The 27,181-nt window shown below is 47.5% G+C and overlaps 1 protein-coding gene across 2 annotated transcripts in view; it reads right to left on the reverse strand.

Moving 5' to 3' along the window:
• The window catches only part of ZFAT (zinc finger and AT-hook domain containing), a 183,875-nt gene that overhangs the window by 70,711 nt on the left and 85,983 nt on the right, over nucleotides 1–27,181 (reverse strand). For both annotated transcript variants that reach the window (XM_032316054.1, XM_032316055.1), the window contains exons 8-10: nucleotides 20,203–20,290; nucleotides 18,254–18,403; nucleotides 16,710–16,883 (exon numbers count right to left, since the gene is read on the reverse strand). In XM_032316054.1, the coding sequence (XP_032171945.1) occupies nucleotides 16,710–16,883; nucleotides 18,254–18,403; nucleotides 20,203–20,290 (412 nt within the window). The remainder of the gene's footprint in view (nucleotides 1–16,709; nucleotides 16,884–18,253; nucleotides 18,404–20,202; nucleotides 20,291–27,181) is intronic.

Genomic DNA, 27,181 nt, shown 5'->3' on the forward strand with positions numbered 1-27,181 from the left:
TGCCCGCTCTGTCTCCCTCCCGCTCCCTCTGTCCATCATCCGTCCATCCACGCGGATGCCCCATGCTCTATCCAGATGATCTGACACGTGAACTCTCCCACAGCCCTGCCTGCACACCCGCCAAGGACTCCAGCCGCAGAACGAAGCCGGAGCATGATCCAGAGGCCTTGAAGAACTGAACTATCTCCCCGCACCTGACCTTTCTCTCTGACTTCCAGTTTGCCTTTCCCTCTGTCAGGCTCCGGAACACAGAAATCTTTCAGTTCGGGCGACACTTTGGCAAGTCTTTGCTAACATCTTGCACGACTGGTGGGCACTGGCTTTCGGCATCTGGCCCGTCTTCACTAGAACTCAAGCTAAATGACATCTCTGGCAACTGGGCTAAGAGTGAGCCCTCTGCGTGCTCCCCGTGACCTTCTCCACGCGCTCCTGTCGGTGCCCGACTCTGCAGCATCGCCCCTGCCTGCTCACAGGCCTGGGGCTGCCTCGGCTGCCCACAGGGACCGCGTCTCATTCATCCCCACATCCCCAGCGCCTGAAGGCATGGTTCACGCTGAACGTATCCTGTGCATTTTACTGACCTGGGCAAGGAACAGAAAGGAAATTCTGTCTATCTTACATGAATAACACTTTCAACAGTTAACAGCAAAATGGAAATTAAAGTATTTTAATACCATGAAACCATCATTCTAGATAAAAGAACCCCAAATTCCAGATTCCACTTATTCTCCAAGTCCGAAGTGTGGGGAAAACGTCTTCACATGTAAGGCAGACACGTCATAATTACAGACCAAGGGACACTTGTGTTTATAAATAGAGTCTCATCTTTTCTCACAGGGCCACACATTTCCGCATGTCTTAGAGATAACCGCTGCCTACCCCCCACTTCTTCACCAATTCCTGACCCACACGAATGCATCGTCATTGGGCCAGGGAGCCTGAGGAAAACGGTGTTGGGCTCCCCACTGTCTAAGCAGGGGCAGAAAGGCCGACACAGCTATTCTCCAAACTGATAAATATTTTCACTCATTACCAATACACATCACTCAATGAGCAAAAGACGAAGGGCTAAAAAGGTCCCCTGCAAGGGATAAATGGAATCACGTCGGTTGAGATGCAGAGTCAGCCTTCTACAGACACACAAAGAAAGAACGCAGCTTCTAAAAGCCACGCTTCCTACCCCGCCAGAAGCCTCAGAGACCCGGCAATAAATACTACAAATGTTTCAGCAACCCGCGAGCCCCCATCAAACAGGCCTGGGAGAGCACTTGACATAATCTTTAGCTGCCTAATTAAAATAATGCAATGGGGACCCGTGACTCGTCGTGAACGAGCAATGCCTGGTGACTGTCAGCTGATCTCTGTCAGGACGCTCCTGAGGACGGCAGGGAAAGAGGACCAGGAAACGCAGCACTGGCCCGAGGCTAGAGTGACCGTCAAGGGCCGGCCGCCCCATGTCTGCGTCCGGATCACACCGCAGCCCAAGAAAAGAGAAGGATGATTACAAAAGAAAAAAGAGGCCGTCCTGGTAAGAAGTGAAGCCATTTGCACAAACCTATCTGGCTAGCTCCACCCAGCGAGCTACTGTCCAGCAGCGGCTGGGCTCCGACTTCACGTCCGTGACCTCAGCCACACACCCTTGAGCCTGGCGGGGGCAAGCCGTGCTAAGCCCTCTTACAGATGAGGAACAAGACTGGACCGTGAATCTGAGTAACCGCGGGGTGATGAAGTATCCGTGGCGGAGCCTGGATGCGGACAAGTCCCCATTCAGAGCCACGTAACAAGCCTTCAGCTCGTAAGGGCACGACATCACTGTCCCAAAGGGAACAAAGAACTTATAACAGTGTGAATGGGTCTGTACCATAAAGGCCATCGCACAGGATGGTGACCCACGAGAAAGGAGTGCCCAAGAAGGGCCACTGGCGACGGAAGTGCGTTCTTTCAGGCTCCATCCAGCTCGCCCTGAGTGACCCTGGGCTTTCTTCTCCGCAGCTCGGAGGCTTCATTAGAAGCATGGGGAGGTCATGCTCCAAGGATGGACTCCGACAGCGGGTGGCAAGCACCTGAAAAGCAGCCCTGAAGAGATGAGGCCAGGGCACATGCAGGTGACATAGCGGGGGGCGAGGGGGGGGGGGTCTCCACCAAGGCCACTCGGAACAGTTGTGGCAGCGCCCCTCCAGCCCTATCTCTGGTGTTCTCCCTGGTGTTCTCCGGGACAATTCAGGGATGGGTCTAACTAAGCCAGCCTAAAATAACAAACCTTAACCAGGAAAACTAAGAACAGGGGAAAGGGATAAAGTATGACCAAGTATAATGTCAAAGAGGCTACGGGAGGCCCTCCTCATCTCGCCTCCCAGCAATCTCGCTGGCCTTCCCTCCACTGCAGCAAGCTGTGGCCCCCTGCAATGGCTGGCAGGAGCCCTGAAGGCGGATTCCCAGCTCCTTCTCTAAGCTCCCGAGCAATGCCCCCGCCCCCGCCCTCCACTCTGAGGACACAGCACGCCACCACTCAGACCTCGGCACCTGCTGCCCCTGGCCTGGGATGCCCTTCCCAAATCCCACCCCCCCCATCCCGTTTATAACCGGAGTCGCTTTTAGAGACTCACGTTCAGAATTCCTCACCTCGTAACGTTTTCACGTTGAGACTGAATTGTCTCATATTCCTATTTTCCTTTGCCTTTTTCAAGGTTCTCAGTATGAGCTATTTTCACACCTCAACTGTACTGTGCCACAGATTTTACTGATTAATCTTATCATTTAGCTTCACAACAGTGGGAGTTTGCAGTTTTGTTCTGCTGTTCTTGCTTCCTCTCCTGTTGTCTCCAAGTGACTCATCGCCTCACCTCGGGCGGGTCGGTCTGGCACCTTCGCTGGGTTGTGGGTCCCCTAGGGACAGGGATGGCACACCTCTTCTTCTGGTCCCTGGGTCTCCTCCCTGGGTCCAGCAGGGAGCACACGCTGGCTGCAGGGCTAGCGGTGAGTGACAGGAGAGCCCCAATGGGGTGACTGCCCCGCCACGTTCCCTCTCTCCCCATAACAGCCACCGCAAGAGGAAACAGAATGAAAACAGGCATCTGTGAGGAAGTGACAGTCAAGGTAAGACGGGAGAGTGGGGAAGACCAAGCCGCATGAAGAGGAGGTGAAGAGTCTGGGAAGAAGTAAGCAGACACACGGAGAGCCTGAGTCTCTCTGGGAGCTCCCACAGTACCGTGATCACAAAGGCCCCCTTTCTGCTCCAGCAACTGCCAAAGGGTTTCTGTCAAGTGCAGCCAAGAGAGACCCAACAAACAGATGCTGGATGAATCAGTTAGTGCACGAGTGGGAGCCACCGAGACCCCAGAAAGCAAACAGAGAAAAACAGCACATCAACAACTCATCGAGAGGGGATTAATTAATTTCATTTATCAAAAGTCCACCAGATCGAACACTTACATCGAACACTATGAACCAGCCAATGTTCTATAAATGCAGATTAATCCATCCATCCACTGAACCCTCGAATTTACCTGTTCAATTGCGAGTTATCAGAAAACTACAAAGGACAGTGACATGGTGAGATCTGACACACATTACACCAAGAAACGGACCGTCTCTAATAACATGAGGCACCAAACGTTGAACGAGCGAAGCTGGAGTGCTTCCATGTATCTGGCACAATTTCCTGAAAGCAGTAAGTTGGCAATGTAACCCATGATTAACACCACCGAGACAAAATAGCCATCCTGCTCCCGGAAATGTGTCCTAAGGAATTAATTCAAAGGCAACTAGAAGTTCATATTCAAGAAAGGGCTCCTTGCGAGTAAGTTTTAATGAGGACAAAACAGAAAATAATACACTGTCCAAAAGGAAGGGACTGGTTATGCAGCTCATGGATGGCCCACGACCTTAGTGAGACATTACAAACCCCCAAATGTAATATTCATGGGCCCTGTGGCAACAAACAACAAGTACAATCATTAATTTTAAGGCTGGAAGAATGTGAGCTATGCTTTAACTACAACTACATAATCATTCCATAGGAACACAAATAATGCCTGAAAAAGATTTTTTTTTTTTAAAAAGTAGGGCTCCACGCCCAGCACGGAACCCAACACAGGACTTGAACTCATGACCCTGAGTTTAAGACCTGGGCTGAGATCAAGAATCAGACGCTACATGGACTGGGCCACCCAAGCACGCTGAAAAATAATTTTTAAAAGAATAAAATTTATGTTGGGTGATGGAATTGTGGGCACAATTACAGAAAGGAATTAGATCTTTCCAACTGTTGTTTTAATGTTTTCTGTGCAACAGAATAGCCTTTTGGATAAATCAGCAACCATCTCTGAAAGGCTGGGATGTTCCAGCCCATCTCCTATGACATACAATTACCAAGACAGATCTTTCAACATGGAGCCATAAAATGGTATCAGCGGTTCCTGAACTTGATGTTCAAGAGAGTTCATGGTCTTTTAAAGCACTGCCCCAGCCTTGCCTAGCTGTACGCTGATTTACAATTGTTCCCTCTGGGCAGGCATCTTTGTCCATCTTCTTCACAAAGACAAGACAGTGGCCTAATTTGGTGGCTAATCTCAGAGGTGGTCATTTCTTATCTTCTTGGGGAAGATTTAACTCTTGCCAACAGTCAGAAGTCATTCTGAGCGAGGAGGGCAAGAGAGAGAAGAATCATAGCGCTTTCTGGAGAAACACTCTTGAGGAGAGCCCTCTGAGCGACTACAAGAACACTGCCACGGTGAAGAAGGCAGACTGCAGGGACAAAGTCTTCCCGGCCACAGGCCACAGCATTTACAATCCCTGTTATGTAGACACTCTTACTTGACCCTGAGGCCCAGAGGTTAAAGGTCAGAATCATAACAACCTAGATGAACCTCACAAATAATGTTAAAGGGAAGAAGCCAGACACCAAAGAACATGTATTATGTGAATCAGTTTACATGACGTTTAAAGACAGGCAAGATCCAGTTACAGCATTAGAGATCCGGGCAGCTGCCACCCTGAGGAGGAGAGGAGATGGCTAGGGGGAGGGTAAGGCAGACTGCAGAGGGGCTGGCAGTGTCCTGTGCCTGATCCTGGGACGTGGCGATGTCGGTGAACTGCCTTTATGACAACCGGTCAGCTGTGTGTTTTTACATGTGTATGATACTTTAATTTTAAAAAGGTAAGGGGGGGAAAGAAAAGAAAACCACCACCGCAAGAACAAAAAAGGCTACCTTCCCAAGAAGGGGCTCAGGAACTGGTGCCGAATGAGTTCAAGAAAGAAAAGATGCATCAGGCGGTTCAGAGATAGTCAGGGGTTGCTGAGCACCGTCCGTGGATTACCCGGCTGCGGCTGCAGGCGGTAAGGAAGAAGATACCACCCAATCACCTGCCCCTGAGACTTTCAGTTCGGCATCTTTCTGGGAGCCGGGCTGGCTGGAGACTTCCCATGGCAGACACTGCGGCTTGCTCTGGAAGCACCATGTTTTACCACCAGCTTCGAGTTCCTCAAAAGGTATCATCCCGTACAGCTCCCCTTCAAAGACAGCCCTCCGTCCTCCCATTTCTCTTGGCAGGAGTCTGTTTCTCTGGTAACGTGAGCTCTTCGGCCCTCATTCCACAACTGACAGGCTGATGGAACAAGCTGACCCCTGACCTTGGAGCCCTGGCTGGACCTGGTGACAGGACCAGGACATTGCCTGAATGCAAGTAGCACCAGACAGGAAAGGAAAGAACTGGGTCTGGTGTCCAGTGACCCTGAGCTGTACCCTTTACTGAGGTCTTACTCAGCCTGTCATGTCAGCATAGAGAGGACAGGATCTGGAGGGAGGGAGCTAGTGGGAAGTAAGGTCCTTGTCACTCTGCCTTGAGTTAGACGAGGAGAGAGGTGACCCCAGCCCCAAGGGACATGAGATTGCCCTCCCTGCTGAAGTTCTTTCTGCTTTGGATGGAAAGATGAATGTGCAAGAGAGAGGCCAGGAGAGCCAGCAGAGCAGCGGCCTTGCTGCATAGTCTGTGCTCACGCAGAAGCTATCCCAAGGACACGGGGGCAGCATTTACCCCACACCTGCCGGGAGCTGTTGGGGGGTGGGGGTCTCCTGCTGACCCCCAGCCTGCTGACCAGCCCTTAGAAAATGCACGGTACCCTGGTGAGGGTGTGGAGGAAAGGGAACCCTCATGCTCTGTTGGTGGGAATGTAAAAAGCTGCAACCACCATGCAAAACAATATGGAGGTTCCTCAAAAAAATTAAAAACAGATCTTCCCTACCATCTACTATTTGCTACCCAGCAATTCCACTACTGGGTATACACCCAAAGGAACAAGATTTCACAGAGCCATCTGCACTCCCAGCTTCATCACAGCATCACTCACAATCGTCAAGACCTGGAACCCAGCCAATGCTATCCACGCAGGAATGGATAATGAGGAAGTGGCACACACACACCACGGAATATTACCCAGCCACGAGAAAGGAGAACATCTTGCCATTTGCCACCACAGGAATGGACCCGGAGGGCATTATGCTATGTGAGGTAAGTCAGATAAAGACAGGCAAGTGCTATCTTCCCTTCTCTGTGGAATCTGAAAAATGTCAAACAAAGGGGCGCCTGGGTGGCTCAGTGGGTTAAGCCGCTGCCTTCGGCTCAGGTCATGATCTCAGGGTCCTGGGATTGAGTCCCGCATCGGGCTCTCTGCTCAGCAGGGAGCCTGCTTCCCTCTCTCTCTCTCTGCCTGCCTCTCTGTCTCCTGGGATCTCTCTCTGTCAAATAAATAAATAAAATCTTTAAAAAAAAAAAAAAGTCAAACAAAAAAAAACACAGTAAAATGGTGGCTACCAGAGGATGGGGGGATAAAAACAGGTGTCGAAGGGCTCAAACCTACAAGTAGTAGTAAATAAGCCACAGTGGGCGAATGCATAGTAAAATGTAAACACACAACACTGTACTCTAATGCAACGGGATGAATGTCGCGACAACGGCAGTGTCACTCCGCAGCAGACCACGCGTCGGACACCTTCACTGTAACTACGTGCCGCGATGGAGGTTAAACTCCACTTACCGTGGCGACCAATGCACATTATATACACTATACCCAATCCCTGTGTTGCACGCCTTCAACAAACATAATGTTATGTCAATTACATCTCAAACTAGAAAAATACACTTAAAAAAAAAAAAAGAAAATGCACAGCAGCTGTCGGCTTCCTTTGTGTCTTGCTACACCCTCTTCTGCTCGACGAGCTTCCCTGAGGACTGTTCCAGCTGCTTAGTTACTCTAGAGCTCCACAAGAAAGCAGGAGCAGGTGCAATGGTAGGAAAATCACAAACCATCCTGTGAAAACGAAACCACGCCCTTTGTCTTCTGGCATTTGGAGTCCATCGGCACAAAGAAAGAGAGCGACGGACAACTGCTTCTCACTTAAGGCACCTTGTTGGAAAACCTGTTAAATCACTCCTGCCAAATCAAAGTTCACATGGACCTCAAACTTGAAGGAACACTAAAATACTTAAACAAATGTGCATAAATTGGAACTATTACTAGTAATAATATCTAGAGGCATTAAAGTGAAAATATCTCATGATGACTGCTGATCCAGCCTTAACGGCAAAAGGTGACACTCTGCATAAGTAAATTTATCAGAACACTGACTTCACCTTTTTCAACACCGATGTTCTTCAAGCATTGACTCTTGCACTGTGTATTCCTAATGAGAGAGTGTCGGCGAGAAAAGAAACGGGATCTTTCCTAAGTGACGTAGATGACAGTCTAGATTAAGCGCTATAACCATCCATCCTTGCGCTGTGTCCACAGTTGCTGAGAACAAGAGAACACCGACCCCAGGGGAGACAGGCACATCTACCCAACACTTAGAATGAACACACTTAATATGACCCCAAGTAATCTTCCCACAACCCTACTATGGTAGGTAACGCCCTCCCCACAAAGACATCCAGGTCCCAGTCCACAGAGCCTATTACCTTCCATGGCAAGAGGGATCTGGCAGACGTGACCAGGTTAAGGCTTTTGAGATAGATTATCCTCCGTGATCCAGGTGGGCTCAGTGAAATCATAAGGATCCTTAGGGGAGACAGACAGGAGGGTCAGGGTCATGTCACAGAGGAGATGTGATCATGGAAGCAGAGGGACAGCCAGGTCCAAAAGGCCTTGCCACCGCCTTTGCACACAGAGGCAGGGGCTCAAGAGCCAAAGGATATGGGCAGACTCTAGAAGCTAGAAAGGCTAGAAATGGAGTCTCCCCTAGAGCCTCTGGAAAGAAGGCAGCCATGCTGACAACCTGATTTTGGATTTCTGAAGTTCAGAGCGGTCCCATCACAAATCTGTGCTGATTTAAGCCAGTAAACATGTGGTCAGTCGTCTGTTACAGCAGCCACGGGAAACAAACGGGGACGATGCAGCACGGGTTCAAGGTCATACAGGCAGGAAGCGGTTCCAACCTGGGTCTGCCCTGCTGCTTCTCCACACAGCCCAGCCCACCGGGGTGTGCTGCCGAAGGTAAGAAGAGCTCCTGTGGGAAGCGTGACGTGCAGCAGCCGGCGGTTTGCGGAGCCTCGTCTGCACAGCCCTCCCATCTGCAGGGACTTGTACAATGGCAAATCAGGACAGAAATAGCCACGGCAGTAAAAACACAGTTAAAGAAGCCTCCATGCTTTCTTCAAGGGCCGAACTTCAGGCAACAGCAGACTTAAGAGACTGATGATTCTCTGTAATTAGCCATCAGTTCTGATACAAGGAGGAATGCATCAACATCAGGCATGGAAAGAGACAGAAGGCAGCCCAGAGCCAGAGAAAAGAACAGGACCGAGGTTACAGATGCTGGTCCAGGCGTCTGCAACCTGCCGCTGAGAGCCCTCCACCCCGGTGAGGTTTCTGGTCACCCAACCTTCTGCGACAGTCAGATCTATAGTCTAAGCTGACTCTTCAGGAAGCTGCATGGCTCGTTTTATCCCAGGGGCTGTCATTCTCATGGTTTAGAAAGACCTGAGAAGAACTTCAGGTGGACCCAGACAGGGTGTACCCAGAGCGTGGCACAAACATCAGCCCGCCCCCTGCTGTCCATCACCCAGACACCTGCGGGGACAGTGAGCCTCAGACATCCACCATGTCCATGCCCCCCTTCACCTTGACTCCAGGGTGAGCTGGCCGAAGGGTAAGGGGGACAAGGATGCTGTGCAGAGACCAGTCTCGCTGAAGCCTCATACACGAACTTGGAAGGATGGCTCACCTGGTTGCTCAGATACCATCTTCTACTGAAGAGCTTCCTGGCTCCAGAGTGCATGCTTTTAGAAGTAAAAAGACTACAGGTAAGTGGGGCTACTTTATCTGACAAGGACTCTGCTTGTAGAGGAAGGAGGAGAAAAATAACCATACTTACACCTAGAATCTTTCCATATGTAGCCATAGGATCTCTTATTAGAGACTGAAGGAGCCTGGGGAAAAATGGTACTTCCTCCACTCAGACCTAAGTTCCACACTCGACCCTCCACTTGTCTAATTATGATGCACACAAGAGTGCTTGAAGCGCGGAGAATTCCTCTTTGTAAGTTTTACCAGAAAACTTCTTAACTCAAGTGTATGAGGGCAGGTTGGATGGGGCCGGGGAGGACCCACAGGAATCAACACTGAGCTAAAGAGCTTTTTATTCATGACTAGGGGATTCTCGATGGATTACGTAACAGGAAAACACTACGCCATCTCACCTGTCCCACGTGCTGGGAGCAGCAGAATCCTGGGAAACCTCTACACCACACACGCAGAGGCCCTCTTTAACATCAAAAAGGGAAAAATGCGCTACAGCATGATTTTGCATGAAATTCTCTTACACTGCTGGCATACATGCAAAGGGTTTAATCAGGCCCTTACGAGATCTATGCGTCTCTTTGTACATATAGACTAGCAAACCTTTTTAATGGAAACCTCCGCCCATCCTGACCTCTCCCCTCTAAAGCAGAGTAATGAGCTCCTCTGGGAAACAAGCGTGCATAAACAGGGGCACATCCCTTCAAGGAAGCCCATAAATGTGAAAACACGGATCTACACACAGGCGAAAGGACAGGACGGTCACTCAGTTCCTTTTTACTTAATTGAGAGCAGGAAGATTCCTGCTCTCAATAGTGAGTTCCTCCACCATATTTTAATAGTGAGTTCCTCCACCATATTTTAAAACACCCAATTCACAGGCATATGATGTAATACAATATCTGAAAGCGGAGAGGCGGAAAAGGAATTTGCACTTTTCAAGAGCTTCCACATTCCAACGACTGTCTACAAGGCACTTTACGTTTTCTTCACTCGTTCAGCCCACAAACATTTACTGAGCACCTACTGTAAGCCAGGCGTCGCTCTAAGTGCTGGGGTACAAAAGGAAGCAAATGCAATAGCTCAAGAGTCCCCACGTGACGAGCTTACAGTCGAGTGAAGACCTGGAAAATCATGAACAAGGAAATTACAATGCCCAGGAGAGGCAGAGAGGTCTAAGGAGAAAGAGAGAAGGGCACGGACCTGGCGAGTATGAAAATAGCAAAGAGGTGGACGCCTCTGGAGAGGAGACAGTCAGAGGAGAGCCACGGTGAGGAGGCTGGAGACCGAGGGGTGAGGGGGAGGCTCAGTCAGGCCCGTCGCTCTGGCCGCGGTCTGGGAGCTGACCGTGGGGGCAAGGCCAGAAGCAGGGAAAGCATCGGGCGGCAACAGCAAGAAAGGAGGCACGAGGCTGAGGCGGCATGGACAAATGTCACTCTACAAGATGCTGGGAAGGGAAACTAAAGGAGAACATGCAGAAGGGGCTAATGGGCAGGCTATGGGCAGGGTGTGAGTGAGACAGTCAACAATGACCTGAGCTGCTGGCCCAGGTGACCATCAAGGAGTGGCCACTGACGGACACGTGGACGGGAGGGGTCAGCCAACCTTGGTACCCCAGGGCCAAACCCAGCCTGTTTCTGTGCAGCTAGGAGTTCCGAATGGCTTTTACATTTTTCAAGGTTTATGGGAAGAAAACAAATCAAAAAGAAGACAATACAGCAGGAACCACATGTGGCAGTCAAAATCTCAAATATTTCTTACATTTTTTCCCCAAGTTTGGTGACCCCTGGCCCGCAGGAGACACAGGTCTGGGGCAGATGGGGAGCTGACGCTGCACAGGCTAAGTCTGAGGTGACTTTAGACGTGTAGGTGCAGATGCTGAATGGGCAGCTGGGCTGGTGGAGCCTGGGGGAGAGGACGGGGCTGGCAGCGGAAGCTGGGAAGCCTTCCACGTGACTAGTGTGTGAGCACGGGGGGAACACGGAGAGGCCCTAGGGGACGAGCACAGAAGTGTGCGGACTTCAGAGAGCGGGAGGTCACAGCTAAGGCGGTCCCAGAAAACGAGACCAAGAAGGAACAGCCAAATCGGCAGCAGAGCCCAAGCAAGTAGGGGGCACTTCCTGTCTTTTGATCCTCAAGCCCGTCAGGCACTGGGCCATACTGATCCCTGTTTGATAAGGAAACTGAGGTTCAGCAAAGTGACCTGACCAAGGCCACCCTATGAGGCAGTGGCAAGCAAGACTACAAAACTCGGGCCTCTGTCGCCTTGCCTACCCCACATCGCTTCTCTGTGGGACAAGCTGTTGAACTGTTACCAGTACAACAGATCCACTAAAAACCAAGTCCTCCCAGGCAGGTTTTAAACCAATGTTTGCTTCCAAATAAAGAGCTAATTCTACGTTTAGGGCTAACAGTCTCATCAAAGCAACCAAACCCCTAGCACCAGCACTGTCCCTGAGGAACTCAAGGCCCATGTGATGGTCACACAGCTCACAAGGACATCCCCATGTGGGAGATCATGCTCTCCTTTGGTAGAGCGAAAGGTTTTTGTTTTGTTTTGTTTTTACTTGACCAGTTTCTAAGTTTATCCAAAGGAGTAAGAGATAAATGAGAAAAACTAAGAGATGTCCATAAAAAACAAAAAGGAGTAACATGTATGCATGATCAAATTTATTATAAAAAAAGCACCTAATAAAACAATATACTATAACAGATACTACTGAACAGACCAAAATCTCAAAACATGCCCAGCATCTTGAGAGACTGGCATTCCAAAATAAAAGGAAAAGGACTGACTTCTCTACAAATACGCTGAATCAAGTGAAAATTGTTTAAAAAAAATATCAAAACCACACACCACATACCAAAATAAATTTGAAGAATATTCATTTTAATAAATGTTATAAACTATAAAAGTAGAACTTGAAAAAGTACAAAAGAAGTTTCTCCTAAGATGAGGGAGGTTTCTTTAAACACAGAAAATCATGAAGAAAAAAAATAATATCAAAACCACATCAAGATACCACCTTAGTCCAGTTAGAATGGCAAAAACCGACAAACCAAGAAACAACAAATGTTGGTGAGGATGCAAAGAAAGGGGAACCCTCTTACACTGCTGGTGGGAATGCAAGTTGGTGCAGCCACTTTGGAAAACAGTGTGGAGATTCCTTAAAAAATTAAAAATAGAGCTTCCCTATGACCCTGCAATTGCAGTACTGGGTATTTACCCCAAAGATACAGATGTAGTGAAAAGAAGGGTCACATGTACCCCAATGTTCACAGAAGCAATGGCCACAATAGCCAAACTGTGGAAAGAGCCAAGATGCCCTTCAACAGGTGAATGGATAAAGATGTGGTCCATATATACAATGGAATATTACTCCGCCATCAGGAAGGACAAATACCCAACTTTTGTATCAACATGGACGGGACTGGAGGAGATTATGCTGAGTGAAGTCAAGCAGAGAGAGTCAATTATCATGTGGTTTCACTTTATTTGTGGAGCCTAAGGAATAACATGGAGGACATTAGGAGAAGGAAAGGAAAAGTGAATTGGGGGAAATCGGAGGGGGAGACAAACCATGGGAAACCAACTGGGGGTTTTGGAAGGGAGGGAGTGGGGGGATGGGTTAGCCTGGTGGTGGATACGAGGGAGGGCACGGATCGCAGGGAGCGCTGGATGCAAACAATGAATCGTGGAACACGACATCAAAAACTAATGATGTGCTGACTAACACAACATAATAAAAAAATAAATAAAAAATAATTGTGACTGTCTTATGTAAAATAACAATAATAAAGGATAAGACTGATAAGCTTAAATATGCAAGGCTATTTAACTTCTTTTTATAAAAAGACGTGTCAAATTAAACGTAAAGGCAAACGTTAAGTTAGAGGGAAATATTTGCACAATATGACAAAGCCCTGAGATACAGAAAGCTTTTAGGAATCCTCAAAATACAATGTGAGTGCTACCAAAAATGTGGGTAGGAGATGGAACTAAGCTTTTGTTCTAAGCTTTTTCAAAATTGGAAAGAAAAAGGAGGGCCAGCGGTTTAGTTACAGCTGAAGAGCAGATCGCCCTGGAGCTGGAACACCGGGCTGGCACACCACGTATCCAGCTGGCCTTCGAGAAAACACGAGACCAAGGGAAGTCCTGGTAGCCCTGGGGAAGCCGGGACCGCCGGGTGAAGCCATAATGCCCCATGTCACAGAGCATGGGCCGAGAGAGACCCAGGGGCTGTCGAGATCTCACATCCTTATCCTGTCCCACCAAACTTGGACCCACGTGGGGCAGGAAGGGGGTGCACCAAGGCAGCAGGACTCCCCATCCTGGTGCTATTCTCATGGCACCTAACACATGATGCCTTTCTTGCCAGACTGGTGAGTGTCTGAAAACAAGACATGACTTTATAGATGCCTCAAACTCCCAAAAATGTCAGAGGAAGAAAAAAAAAAAAGAAGAGAATCAATCCAAATTTCCTGTTTTGTTAAAAATATTTCATGTCTGGGGCGCCTGGGTGGCTCAATGGGTTAAAACCTCTGCCTTTGGCTCCTGGGATGGAGACCCGCATCCACTCTGCTCAGCGGGGGGCCTGTTTCTCTCTCTCTCTCTCTCGCTCTCGCTCTCTCTGCCTACTTGTGATCTCTCTCTCTGTGTCTAATAAATAATAAAATCTTAAAAAAAAAAAATTTCATGTCTGCAAGTCCTTTCCTTCTGGAGGGTCGTCTCACCGCTTCGAGGACACACCATCAGCGCCCATCTGAGTTCCCTTCCCGGCTGAAGGGCTCAGGGAAGCAAGTGAAGTGAGAGGTCGACGGGCTGCGTGTGTCACCGTCACCCCAGCCCTCCCTCCACATCCGACAGCAGTCAGTCCAGGCCCCCGATTAGACACACAATCTCCTTGAATCCCTTCAGGCCAGAACCCAGACCTCTGAGCCAGGCATGAGGCCACAGCACCCCAAGATGCCCCGCAGACACCACCACCACAACCCAGGGGACACCCCAGCTTCCTGGCGCTGACAACTTCTGTTTCCCATTAGCGGCACTGTATTATTTGGGATTTCAGTGTATCATTGCTTCCAAGTCAAGAAATACCAGTAAGCCTTATTGTTTGTGGAGGTACAGAATTCATGAACAATTACATGATTTAATGCTTTCATTACTCAGGGTAAGACTGCTTTACTGTCACTGCATTTTTAATTATTTTGCTTACAGATTTTCTTATTTACAGCACACTGCTTAGGTCTGAACAGTTACAGCTCTGGCCTTCATGAGCCTTAGGCAAGCCCTGGATCTTTAGTTCTAACGAAGCCTAGCTAAGCGCGCAGCCTCTCCATTAGCCCCTCAAGCTCACCCAGATGCACAAACAACAGGATGGATTCCCTAGAACATTCTTAAAATACAGGTATGACCTAATGGCTATCATCCTGTAAGTTCTAAAATCACAAATAATTGTTGAAATCAATCCAATTTTTAGAGTGAACTCCAATTTTTGTAAATAATTGTGCTAAAATAGAAATATATTTATAAGTATGATTTACTAATATTATTACATAAAATAATAACAAGACCTTCCCACAACTGGGGTTTTTAAAGGAAAATAAAAAATGCTAAAACAGCTTTTATGGTTTAGCTGCCTGTCTTCCTTTTTTCTCTAATTTACATTTAATTAGCCAACATACAGCACATCTTTAGTCTTAATGTAGTGTTCAGTGATTGAATAGTTGTGTATAACACCCAGTGTTCATCACAACATGTGCCCTCCCTACAACCCACCACAGGGCTCCCTGATCCCCTCAGCCCCTCCCCTATGAAACCCTCAGATTGTTTCCCGGCGTCCAGAGTCTTTCATGGTTTGTCTGCCTCTTTGATTTCTCTCCCTTTGGCTTTCCCTCCCTTCCCCCATGTTCCTCCATGTTATTCCTTATGTTCCACATATGAGTGAAACCATATAATTATCTTTCTCTGCTTGACTTATTTCACTCAGCTTAATCCCCACCAATTCTATCCATGTTGATGCAAACAGTGGGCATTCATCCTTTCTGATGGCTGCGTAATATTCCATTGTGTATATGGACCACATATTCTTTATCCATTCGTCTGTTGAAGGACAGCTCAGCTCCTTCCACAATTTGGCTATTGTGGACACTGCTGCTATGAACACTGGGGTGCATATGGCCCTTCTTTTCACTACATCTGTAACTATGCAGTAAATACCTAGTAGTGCAATTGTGAGATCATGGGGTAGCTTTATATTTAACTTCCTGAGGAACCTCCATACTGTTTCCCAGAGTGGCTGCACCAGACTGCGATCCCACCAACAGTGTTAGAGGGTTCCTTTCCTCCACATCCGCAACATTTGCTGTTCCCTGTCTAATTAACTTTAGCCACTCTAACTGGTGGAAGGTGGTACATTGTGGCTTTAATTTGTATTTCCCTGACGACTAGTGATACAGAGCATTTTTTCATGTGTCTATTGGCCATTTATATGTCTTCGTTGGAGAAGTGTCTGTTCATGTCTTCTGCCCATTTCTTGACTGGATTATCTGTTTTTTGGGTCTTGAGTTTGATAAATTCTTCATAGATCTTAGAAACCTAAATGCCTATCTTCCTATAATAATTCTGCTTTCCTTTCCTCCATCCTGCCCCTGCTCCATTGGCCACTGTCACCACTGGCCACCACCCCTCCTGCCCCCAGCAACTCACACCCTTCTCCCCATGGCTGCTGAGCCCCCTTCCATTGCAGCACCCACCTTAATCATGGCTCGCATACTTCTCTTCCTCCCCACTAGGCTATAAACTCCTTGGTGGCAGAAACTGTTCCTTACTGACCCCATACCCCAGGGAGGACTAGGACATAGTAAGAACTCAATCAATAGTTCTTAAGAATGAATGAAATTAGAAATCTACTCGTGTACTTCACATTTGATCTTGAGATCAAATCTGCCCAAGTATTGTTCGTATTTTACACTGAGCCCCATTCTGGACTGAGTAAAAACCCTGAGGTGGCTTGGATGATAAGCGTCCACTAGGAAACATCAGGTCAGATGTGATTATGGCTGCCCCTCCAGGTCCTCAGGTTCAGGTGGGGATGGAGGGCTGAAGAGGACTAAAACTTCCAGATCAAGGCCTCCTGAGGGTACCTTATTCCCGGAAGCAGCATCCCCTCCACACCCACCCACACACGCACACCCAGCACTGGGGGAGGTCAGGCAGGGCTCTAGTCCTGAGCATGGGACAAGAGGAAGCAGGGAGATCTTTCTGTTCTTTCAGAACTGAAATTCTAAAAGACCCAGCTCTTTCTTGCCTGCGGACACATGCGCTATTTCTGCTGGACTTGGAATGTCAGCTTCCAACTCCACTTTCGAGAGGGAGAAAAAAACTAATTATGCTATGGAGTCATTTACTTACCGTCAGCTGTGTGAAGGAGCTTGTGACTTTTCAATGTTCCTTTCGATTTGAATTTCTTGCCACACATGTCACACAGGTGGGTCTTCTCAGTGCTGTGACGATTCATATGAGCCTTGAGGTTACTCTTGCTGCGAGTGGCGTACTCACACAAAGAACATTTGAAGGGTTTCACACCTACCAGAGGAGGGGGAAATACATACATGTATATATAATTAAATCACACGGACACACACAGAGACACACCCTACATATGTGTGTGCATGTGTGTGCACACCCACATCGAACAAAGCAGTGCACTTGCCTGTCCCTAGACAACCCACACACAGGTCTGGCCACGCTCTCCTCCGTGCTGCTCTGCCCGACAGCCAAGCCCTGTCCTCCTGGATCCGCCAGGACTTCCCCCTGTGCAGCTTGTTCTGGCTTGCCCAAGCCAAGGCCCCTGCTGCCCTCTCAGTGTCCCCACGTCCTGAAGCCCCGCTAGCTGAGCCGCTAGAGCGCACTGTGAGTCATCGGCACCTGCCCCTCCCCGCAGCCCCGGAACTCCTCACTGGCAGAGCGTGTTCTGCAGCCCACAACCATGACATTGCACTGAACCGAGAGAAGCTGACCCACGTGAGAGTCAACAAGGGCCTGAGCAGAAATCAATGGGACCGGCCCCCAGGATCAGCAGGGAAAGCGCATTTCCATAAACTGAGCAGAGCCTTAGGACACGAGCTGCTGGTAGGCTAAAGGCTTGGACTGTGGGGCATCCTGGCTGCTCCCCCTTCACTCGACAGACACCTACTGAGGGCCTCCTCTGGAGCACTCACTCCCTGAAGGGCTCTGAAGATGAGAAGCCATGGTGTCTGTCGCCGCCCAGAGGGAGTTGTAAAGCAAAAAGAACGTGAGACCCAGAGTAACGTGTACAGGAGGAGGGACGCGGTGCCCAATCCTGAGCACGGGGAGGACCGATACACTGCGTGCCCAGCATTTTCACCCCTAGTCTACAAGACCCAAGACTTAGCAGTGAAGGAAATCGAGGCTTCACCGAGGCTGCGGGGTGTGCCTGGGGCAGAGAGGGCAGGTGCTTGGGTCCTGGTAGATAAACATGGCCTCCCAACCTTGGCTTTGGGCTCTGCTCTTTCTGTCTTGGCTGGGTTCCTACTCCACCATTTACTGAACTGTTCGCCTCTCCCTCCCAGACGGTGCCTCCCCCAAGGCCTGAGAACAGGTGTTTCAGTCCTCCTGGCAGAAAACACGTCGTCCTTTGCCCTCTCCAGAGCCCTCTGCCTGCAGCACTCCAGCTTCCTAAGTCACAGGCGGGAGCTCAGCAAACATCCGGGAGAAGCACACACCTCCGCTCACTGCAGCTGCCCCCGAACGGGCAGCGACTGAACACCCTGAGCTTCGCCGGCCAATGGACACATTTCTTAGGAAGGTTCAGGAAGCGGAAGGACGTCTAACCGCCGGGCATATGACAGGATGGCTTCCTCGTCAAGTACGCCCACATGGGGAATGGAGGCACAAAACGCAAATGGGGGTCCACCTGGGAGAGGAGTACTCACCTTCGTGAGCCCAGATATGACGCTGAAGGTCGGAGCCGTTCTTCATGAAATAGAAATCGCAGTACGGGCACTTCATGGCTCGCTTCCCGATCAGACCTTTCAGCTGAACCCTCCGCCCGAGCACCTCGGAAATAGTGCTCATGGACACCTCTAGAAGGAAAGCAGAGGCATCATCAGAAGCCAGAGAGGATCGGTCCCCCCAAGACATCCGGGAACCTCGTGACCGCACCCCAACGCCCTGGCTCGTCCCAGCAGTGCTCACGTGGCCGATCGATACGTGCCCCCCCCAAGTCACGTGACAGAACTCATGCCTGAAAATTGAACCAGACTCTGATCATGTCTCAGATCTAAATACCCATGAGCATAAAATGTGAGGGATGGAGAAACAAGACCATGAGGCACCTTCAAACAAATGCAGGACACGAAATCATGTACGCAAAGCGACCCGGTCCCTCCAAGGAACGGATGTCACGGGAACAAACGTGAGGTGTGGTGAACCACAGGATATTAGAAACTCAAATGACATAACAAGTAAAAGCAACATGCCTGGGTCTTGATTCACACAGTCTTGTGTTGACTGAGGAAATTTTAAATGAACTAATGCTAGGGAGTGATAAAGAAACACCATCAATTAATTCTGCTTGTTTTGCTTATACTCCAAAAACAACTTGATTAGCATCCCAAAGTTCTTTTTACAGGGAAATGATCTAAGTGCAGGACCTACTTTAAGATATTCTAGAACAAAAAGTCTGGAGGGCTGAGACACGAAACCGGTCTGACAGAATGCACATGAGTATGGCACCTGTGGGGGTTCCTCGTATTATTCTGTGTTTTGTATATATTTGAAGTTCAGACCAAAGACAAAGCACACCTCACATAGGTTCCTAAGACAGGGTGGCCGGTTTAGATGAGTGTCCTGGGCTCACACTGGACACACGGTGACAGGCCAGAATGAGGCCATCAGAGAATCCCATAACCTATGTGTTCCCACACGGATGAAGGTCTTAAGGCTCCATCTGGTCCCAGATAAAACACGAGTATTGGTGAACTCTGTTATTTCTTTACTTTTCTTCCATATCACTTATAATCAGCGAGTTGGTGTCCTAGCCCAAGAGCAGATACAAAATAAAGCAGATACAAAGGGGACACGGATGCGGGGAAAGGTGCTTGGCTTACCTGTTCCTCATTTATACCACACATAGTCCTCTCGGGCCTGCCCGATGGGAGGCTGGGGACCTGGGGCTAGACCGTAACAATGGCGGCTCTTCCCCAAGGTTCTCACGGGGAGCGAGGGCAGGAGAAGTGCCAATGACCTGAACACAAGGGTCAGCGCACAGAGGGCAGGGGTATGGCCCTCCCCCAGGTGGGGAGCCCCCAAATCCTCCCCAAGGATGGGACTCCAAGGAAGAACATAGAGAATGAACAGGAATTAGCGGAGTGGAGGACATGTGTCCCAAGTGGTGAAAACAGAGGTGTGACAGGCGTGAATACCCAAGCGGCTCGTGCTTCACACCTCCGAGTAGCCAAAGAGACCCATGTGGGGAGACCCGAGGCGACGGTCACTCCAGCTCAGCAAGGCTCCTCAGCCTGTGAGCGCGCACCCCTCACGGACCACCATGCTGGGCACCAAACTTTTCGTGGGTTCCCAGGGAGTGGCGTCAAGGTCAGACCTCCTTGTAAGTGACCCACCCAAAGGCATTCCAAGTGAACACGCAAAGGGAGGAGGGAGACAGGAGTGTGGGGAGATCTATCCAAGACCAGAGGAAAGGATAAAATGAAGGAATTAAAACAACTTCCCAACGTTAAATTAACGTCATCACTTCCGTCGAGTTCACTCATCCTTTCATCCCCCTTTATTCCCATTCCGTGCAGTTGATAAATAATGCTGTGTTTCAAAGTAAACATAAGCCCTTTCAAATTAATCCCCCCTCCAAAACACATAACCTTACCAGGATGGTTGGTCTTGATATGCGACTTTATCAATCGGTCTTCTGAAAAAGACTTTTCACACACTGGACAAGAGTAACTCCTTTTGTCCTTAACAGAAAGAAAGCATAATCAATGGAGTGTCTCATTCAAACCTGGGCTCCGTGGGAAGACCGCCACCACCGCCACCACCGCCACGGCTGCCGCCACCACCGCTAGACCACAGTGCACCTTTGCAAACACAGTGACATGCCGCCTGCACCTGGCCCCACACAGCCTGGGGAGCTCCGGAGTGAAGAAGGGAGGGGCGGGGCTTACAGGTGACGGTCCGATGGAGGTGGCCAGGCCGGCAGAGCGCAGGGCTTGGCCTCGAGGTCTACCGTGCAGACCAGCGCTGCTCCACGACCCAACGCGTATTATGTCCTCCAGTGCTCTCTGCGTGGTGTGTGGGGGGTTTCATAGAAGTTATTTCACTAAGACTTGCACCACTTTTAATGGATAGGCATCCTGATGTTCATGTTACAGATTAAGACAGGAGGCCAAGGGTGATGAGCCCCACGTCTGAGAGGAAGAGCCAGTTTCTGAACCCAAGATGCTCCCCCGACCCCCACAGCTCCTACGACTCCCAAGGCCCGCCTCCCACTGAGGCTGCGAGTAAGGAGTTCATTCCGCCCTGCTCCCTGCCTCACTGACCCCGCTAACTGCCACGCTACGTTCTCACTATAGGGGAGGCTCTTGTGAATGGTCAAGCTGTAGCTTTTGCTCACCTTTTCCTTCAGCTCACTGTAGGGCTACTTCACATGCCAATTTTCCCCCAAAGGGTGGGTGTTATGGGTTCAACTGTGTCCCCTGCAAAATTCATATTAAAGTCCTAAACCCCAGTATTTTAGAATGAGACCTTATTTGGAAATAGGTCATTGCAGAAGTTATGGTGGTGGGGCGGGGTGGGGGGCGGTGGTGGTGGCAAATCCAACATGACTGGTGTCCTGATTTTAAAAAAAAGGAACTCTGGGCACAGACATGCACATGGGGATGCCACGTGAAGAAGGCGGCAGAAATCCAGGTAATCCAGGTGACGAGACTGCAAGCCAAGGAACAACAGAGATTTTGCTGGAAAAAACCAGAAGCTAGGAGAAAGGGCAAAGAACAGACTCTCCCTCAGGAAGTCCTCAGGAAGAAGTAACCATGCCGACACCTCAATCTTGGAATCCTGGCCTCCAGAACTAGGAGGCGATAACCCACTCATAGGCAGGGGGCCCTAGGGGCTAATATAGGGGGCAAGCAGACAAAGGGAAAGGCCACAGCCAGCCTCCACCTGGGCAACAGGTGCTTCGGACGGGGGGAGGGGCAGACAGACGGCACAGGGCACTGCGTGGGAATTTGCTCCCACCTGCCCTCAGCGTCCCCACCAGGGAAGACCACCAATGAGGCAGCATTAGCACAAGCTCACCAGGCGGAGAAACACCATGAACCCACGACGAGCTGCAAAGCGTGACCTATGTTAAACTGCACGAGCCCACAAGAAAGGCAGGAGCTGTGGCTACAAGGAAAGGTTTCGGGCCCTTGCATGTTCTAGGATGTTAACAGTCCCTGCTCACCTTGAGGTACAGGAGGACGAGTTCCCACCACTGACTGAGCACCTACAAGGAGCTCGACATTGTACCAAGTGCTCTCCATGTCTTGTGAATGAGTCAGTCACCCCATAATGCAGTCTACTCACACCAATAAATCATGACAGCAATAGCAACCATTTCTTAAAAACTTCCTCATGCACAGTGCTGTGCTCTGCACACCACATGCTACAAGGCATCTGAGAAGCTGTTCAAGGTTCACACCACCCCCAGAGAGCAGAGGTAGGTGTCCAGACCAGACCTGTGTACTCCAGAGTTCCTGCTCCTACAAGACAGTGACTAGGAGTATGGACTCACGGCTCTGAGTCCCTAGGTCCAAATTCTGGCTTCACCACTTATTAGCTGGGGAACTTTGGGCAAGTGACTTCACCTGTTAATGTCCTGGTTTCTTCGTTTATAAAATGGCAATAAAAACAGCCTCCTTGCTAGGAGGAAAAAGGAAATTATAAACACATAAAGTGGACTTCCAATTTCCGGTCCAGCACATAAGAAGCTTGGAAATCTGCACTCCACCCTAACAACAAATGAAATGTTGGACATACTGAAAAAGCAACAACTCTTCTTAATCCATTAGATCCATTAAATTATAGGGCAAGCCACTGCCCCCCAAGCTGGAGAGAAGACAGAGAATCATGACTTCTGGGAGCACAAACCCACAAGCAAAAAAGCTCTCTGAGAACCAGGACGTGGGGGTAGGGGGTGCATTTTGAAATACACCACAGCATTCTGTTCCTCTTAACAAGGCCTGCCATCAGGGGAAACCAATTAACCAGCACCTAACCTGCTGGGGCATTATTAGAGACTAAGCTACCTGGGGGAAGGGACATACCCACCTCCAGCCACCTACTACATTCTTCCACGTGTGAGAAAGGACACTACCAAACCCAGACCCCTTTAGCCATCCTTCCCCACCTAAAGGAGCTGGGAAAAAAACAAGTAATACTGGAAAAGTTCATGTCCAGGGGCAGAGACTCACCAAGAGACAGAGACCTAATCACAGGCTAGAGAATGAGCCCCCAACCCCACACCTTACCAATACATTAATAAAGGCCTAATATAGTTCTTTGTACCTAGCTTTAAAGGAAGAAAAAAATTACAAGACACACTAAAAAGCAAAACACACAGTTTGAAGAGACAGAGCAAGCACAGAACCAGACTCAGATAAGGCAAGGATGCTGGGATTACCGGACTGAACATTTAAAACAACTCTGATTCGCATGCTCAGGGTCTACTAGATGATGCAGAGAGGAGGCAAAAGACATAGCCCATAATGAAAGCAGAGACATGAACATTCTCAGAAAGAACCAACAAAGAAATGCTAGAGATCAAAACTACTGCCACAGAAGTGAAGAATGCCTCCGATGGAGGAGTAAGGGACTGGACACAGCTGAAGAAAGAATTTCTGAGCTTAGAGGTATCTCCAAAGAAATCTGTAAAACTGAAAAGCAGGCAGGAAAGAAGACTGATGGAAACAGAAGAGAATATCCAAAGACTGTAGGACGACAGAAGGTGTAAAATGCATGTAGTGAGAATATGAGAAGAAAGAGATAAAGGAAATGAAGAAATATGTGAAATGATAATGACTGAGAATTTCCCTTATGTCAAACACCAAAAACAGATCCAAAAAGCTCAGAAAACACCAAATAGGAATAATACCAAAGAAACTAAACCTATCATGTTTGAACGACAGTAAACCTAAAGGTAAATAAAAAGTACTGAACAAAGCCAGGGTTGGCAGGGAGGACACCTCACCTCTAGAGAAGCAAAGGTAAGAATTATACCCAACTTCTCAGAAACCACACAAGAGAACAGAGTGAAATATTTATAGGGCTGAAAGAAAAAAAGAAAAACACAATGCAGAATTCTGTACCCTGCAAAAGTATCCTTCAAAAAGGAAGGAGAAATACAGACTTCCTCAGACAAACAAAAATTAAAGGAATTTGTTACTGCTAAGAACTGTCTTACAAAAAATATTAAAATAAGATAAAGCTAGAAGATTGATCTGCATAAAGAAAGAGCACTAGAGAAGGAAGAAGTGAAGGTAAGATAAAAACATTTATCTTAATCTTTTTTTTTTTTAAAGATTTTATTTATTTATCAGAGAGAGAGAGCGAGCACAGGCAGACAGAGGCAGAGGGAGAAGCAGGCTCCCTGCCGAGCAAGGAGCCCAATGCGGGACTCGATCCCAGGATGCTGGGATCATGACCTGAGCCGAAGGCAGCTGCTTAACCAACTGAGCCACCCAGGCGTCCCCATTTATCTTAATCTTAATTGTTCTAACAGAAAGTTTGTTCAAAATAATAACAGCAACAATGTATTCAATAAGTTTTCTGAATACATATGCTTATATAAAAGTGAAATAAGTATCAGCAGTGATACAAGGGGTAGGAAGAATGAATTGGGATTATTTTGTTATTACAAGGTACTTACACTATCCATAAAGTGGAACAGTGCTATTTGAAAATCAACTTGGATTATATATAAGTGTATACCACAAGTTCTATGGTAACCCCTAGAAAAAGTAATACATAAATAAAATAAAATTTAAAAAGTGTAACTAATAATGCTAAGAAAGGAGAGAAAATGAAATCCTATAAAATGCTCAATTAAAACTACAAACGAGGGTGCCTGGGTGGCTCAGTCAGTTAAGCATCTGCCTTGGGCTCAGGTCATGATTTCAGGGTCCTGGGATCAAGCCCCTTGTTAAGATCCCTGGTTAGCAAGGAGTCTGCTTGTCCTTCTGACCCTCCCACAGCTCATGCTCTCTCTCTCTTTCTCATTCTCAGAAAAATAAATATAATCTTAAAAAAATAAATAAATAAGACTACAAACAACAGAAAAGATCAGAACATAAAGGAACAGAGAACAAGGGCAACAAATAGAAAACACTAACAAATATGATCAATATTAATTCAACTGTATCAGTAATCACTCTATCAATGATCTAAATGTACCAATTAAAAGAGAGATTGCCAAGATAGATCAAGAAGCAAGATTCAACTATATGTTGGCTGTAAGAAACCTCCTTTAAATCTAAGACATATGCAGATTAAAAGGAAATGATATCACGCTGACACTAATTGGAAAAAAGGAGAAGTAGCTTTATAAATTTCAGACAGAACAGACTTCAAGGATAGTTACCAGTTATAAAAAGGGACACCACATAACGTTCAAGGGATCAATTCTCCAAGAAGACATAGTTGAATCCACTACTTTAGTTGGAGACTTCAACGCCCCTCTGTAAGAAATGGACAGATCCAGCAGGCAGAAAATCAGTAAGAACACGGTTGAATTCAACACCACCATCAATCAACTGGCAATAATTGACATCTATAGACGGCTTCATCCAACAGCCGCAGAATACACATTCTTCTCAAGGTCACATAAAACATTCACCAAAATAGACCACATTCTGGGCCACAAAATACCCCTCAACAAACTGAAAAGGACAGAAATCATAGAGTCTGCTCACAGACCCTGATGGATTAAACTAGTCATCAGTAACAGAAACATAGCTGGACCATTGCAAAATATGTACAAATTAAACAGTAAACTTTTAAAAGAACAAGTCGAAGAAGAACTCTCAGGAAATTTTTTTTTTAATTTTAAACTAAATAAAAATGAAAACACAAGTTATCAAAATCTATGAAAAGCAACGAAAGCTGTAGTTAGAGGGAAATTTATATAATGCCAAATGTGTAATATTAGAAAAGAAGAAAGACCTAAAATTAACCATCTAAGCTTCCGCCTTAGGAAAGTAGGAAAAAAGATGAGTAAATTAAAGCCAGATTAAGCAGGAAAAAAAAAATTAGAAATTAGAACAGAAATAAAATAAATTAAAAATAGGAAATCACAAATACCATATGACTTCACTCATATGTGAAATTTAAGAAACAGATGAACATAGGGGAAGAGGATAAAAAAAGAGAGAAGGAGGCAAACCATAAGGGACAATTAACTAGAGAGAACAAACCGAGGCTTCTGGGGGGATGAGGGTGGGGGGCTGGGCTAGAGGGGTGATGGGTACTAAGGAGGGCACCTGTTGGGATGAGCATTGGGTGTTACATAAGTGATGAACGACTAAGTTCTACTCCTGGAACCCATATCATACTATATGTTAACTAACTGGAATTTAAATAAAAACTTGAAAATACATACAGGTATACAGGAAATCAACAGAGAAAAATCAACAAAACCAAAACCTAATGCTTTGAAAAGATCACTGAAATCATGAAGCCTGAGGCAAAAGAGAGGCCACAAGCTACTAATAAAAGAAATGGAAATGGAAAAGAGAACATACTACTGAAAAGGGGGACAAAGCACAGATCCCCTGAACATGAAAAAGACAGTAAAGGAATACCATGAATATATCCATGCCCACAAATCTGACAACCTAGATGAAACAGACCAATTCTTTAAAAGACACAATCTGCCGATACCCCCAAAGAAAGAGTCATAACTGTCCTATCTCTAGTTAAAGAAATGACACCAATATAATGTTGCCAAACAAGGGGTGCTTCAGTGGCTCCGTTGGTTGAGCATCTGACCTTCAGTTTTGGCTCAGGTCATGAACTCTGGATTGCGAGACTGAGCCCTGCATCAGGCTCCACGGTCAGCGAGGAGTCCGCTTGAGATTCTCTCTCTCCCCTCTCCGTCTGCCCCTCCCCTCACTCTTAGGCACTCTCTCTCAAAACAGGTAAATCTTTAAAAAAATAATAATAATCTTCCAAAGCAAAAAGTACCAAGAGAATTCTACCAAACATATAAGGAAGAGGGGCAGCCTCTGTGGCTCCATCAGTTAAGCGTCTGCCTTCGGCTCAGGTCATGATCTCCAGATCCTGGGATCAAGTCCTGCATTGGGCTCCCTGCTCAGTGTGGAGTCTGCTTCTCCCTTTCCCTCTGCCTCTCCCCTCCACTCGTGCGCTCCTCTCGCATGAATAATAAATAAAATCTTTCAAAATACCATGTAAGAAAGAAATTATACCAATTCTCTACAATTCCTTTTAAAAAACAGAAACAGAATAATTAAACTTCCTAACTCATTCTACAAAGGCCAGCATTACCCTAATACCCAAAACAGACATTACAGGAAAAGTAAATTACAGGCCAGTATCTCTCATGAACAGAGATGCAAAAATCCTCAGCAAAAAATTAGCACATCGAGCCCAACAACGTGTAAAAAGAACCAAACAAGGCAACCAAATGGGATGTATCCCTGGTGGTCAGGCTGATTCAATGCTCTAAAACCAAAGAATAAATCTATCACACCGATAGAATAAGAAGTAAAAACCCAATGCTCATATCAATAGAAACGTAAGAAGAGTTTGGTAAAATTCAACATCCATTCACGATAAACAATCTCAGTAAACAA

This window comes from Mustela erminea, chromosome 16 (assembly GCF_009829155.1).
Source record: "Mustela erminea isolate mMusErm1 chromosome 16, mMusErm1.Pri, whole genome shotgun sequence".
NCBI classification, from domain to species: Eukaryota; Metazoa; Chordata; class Mammalia; order Carnivora; family Mustelidae; genus Mustela; species Mustela erminea.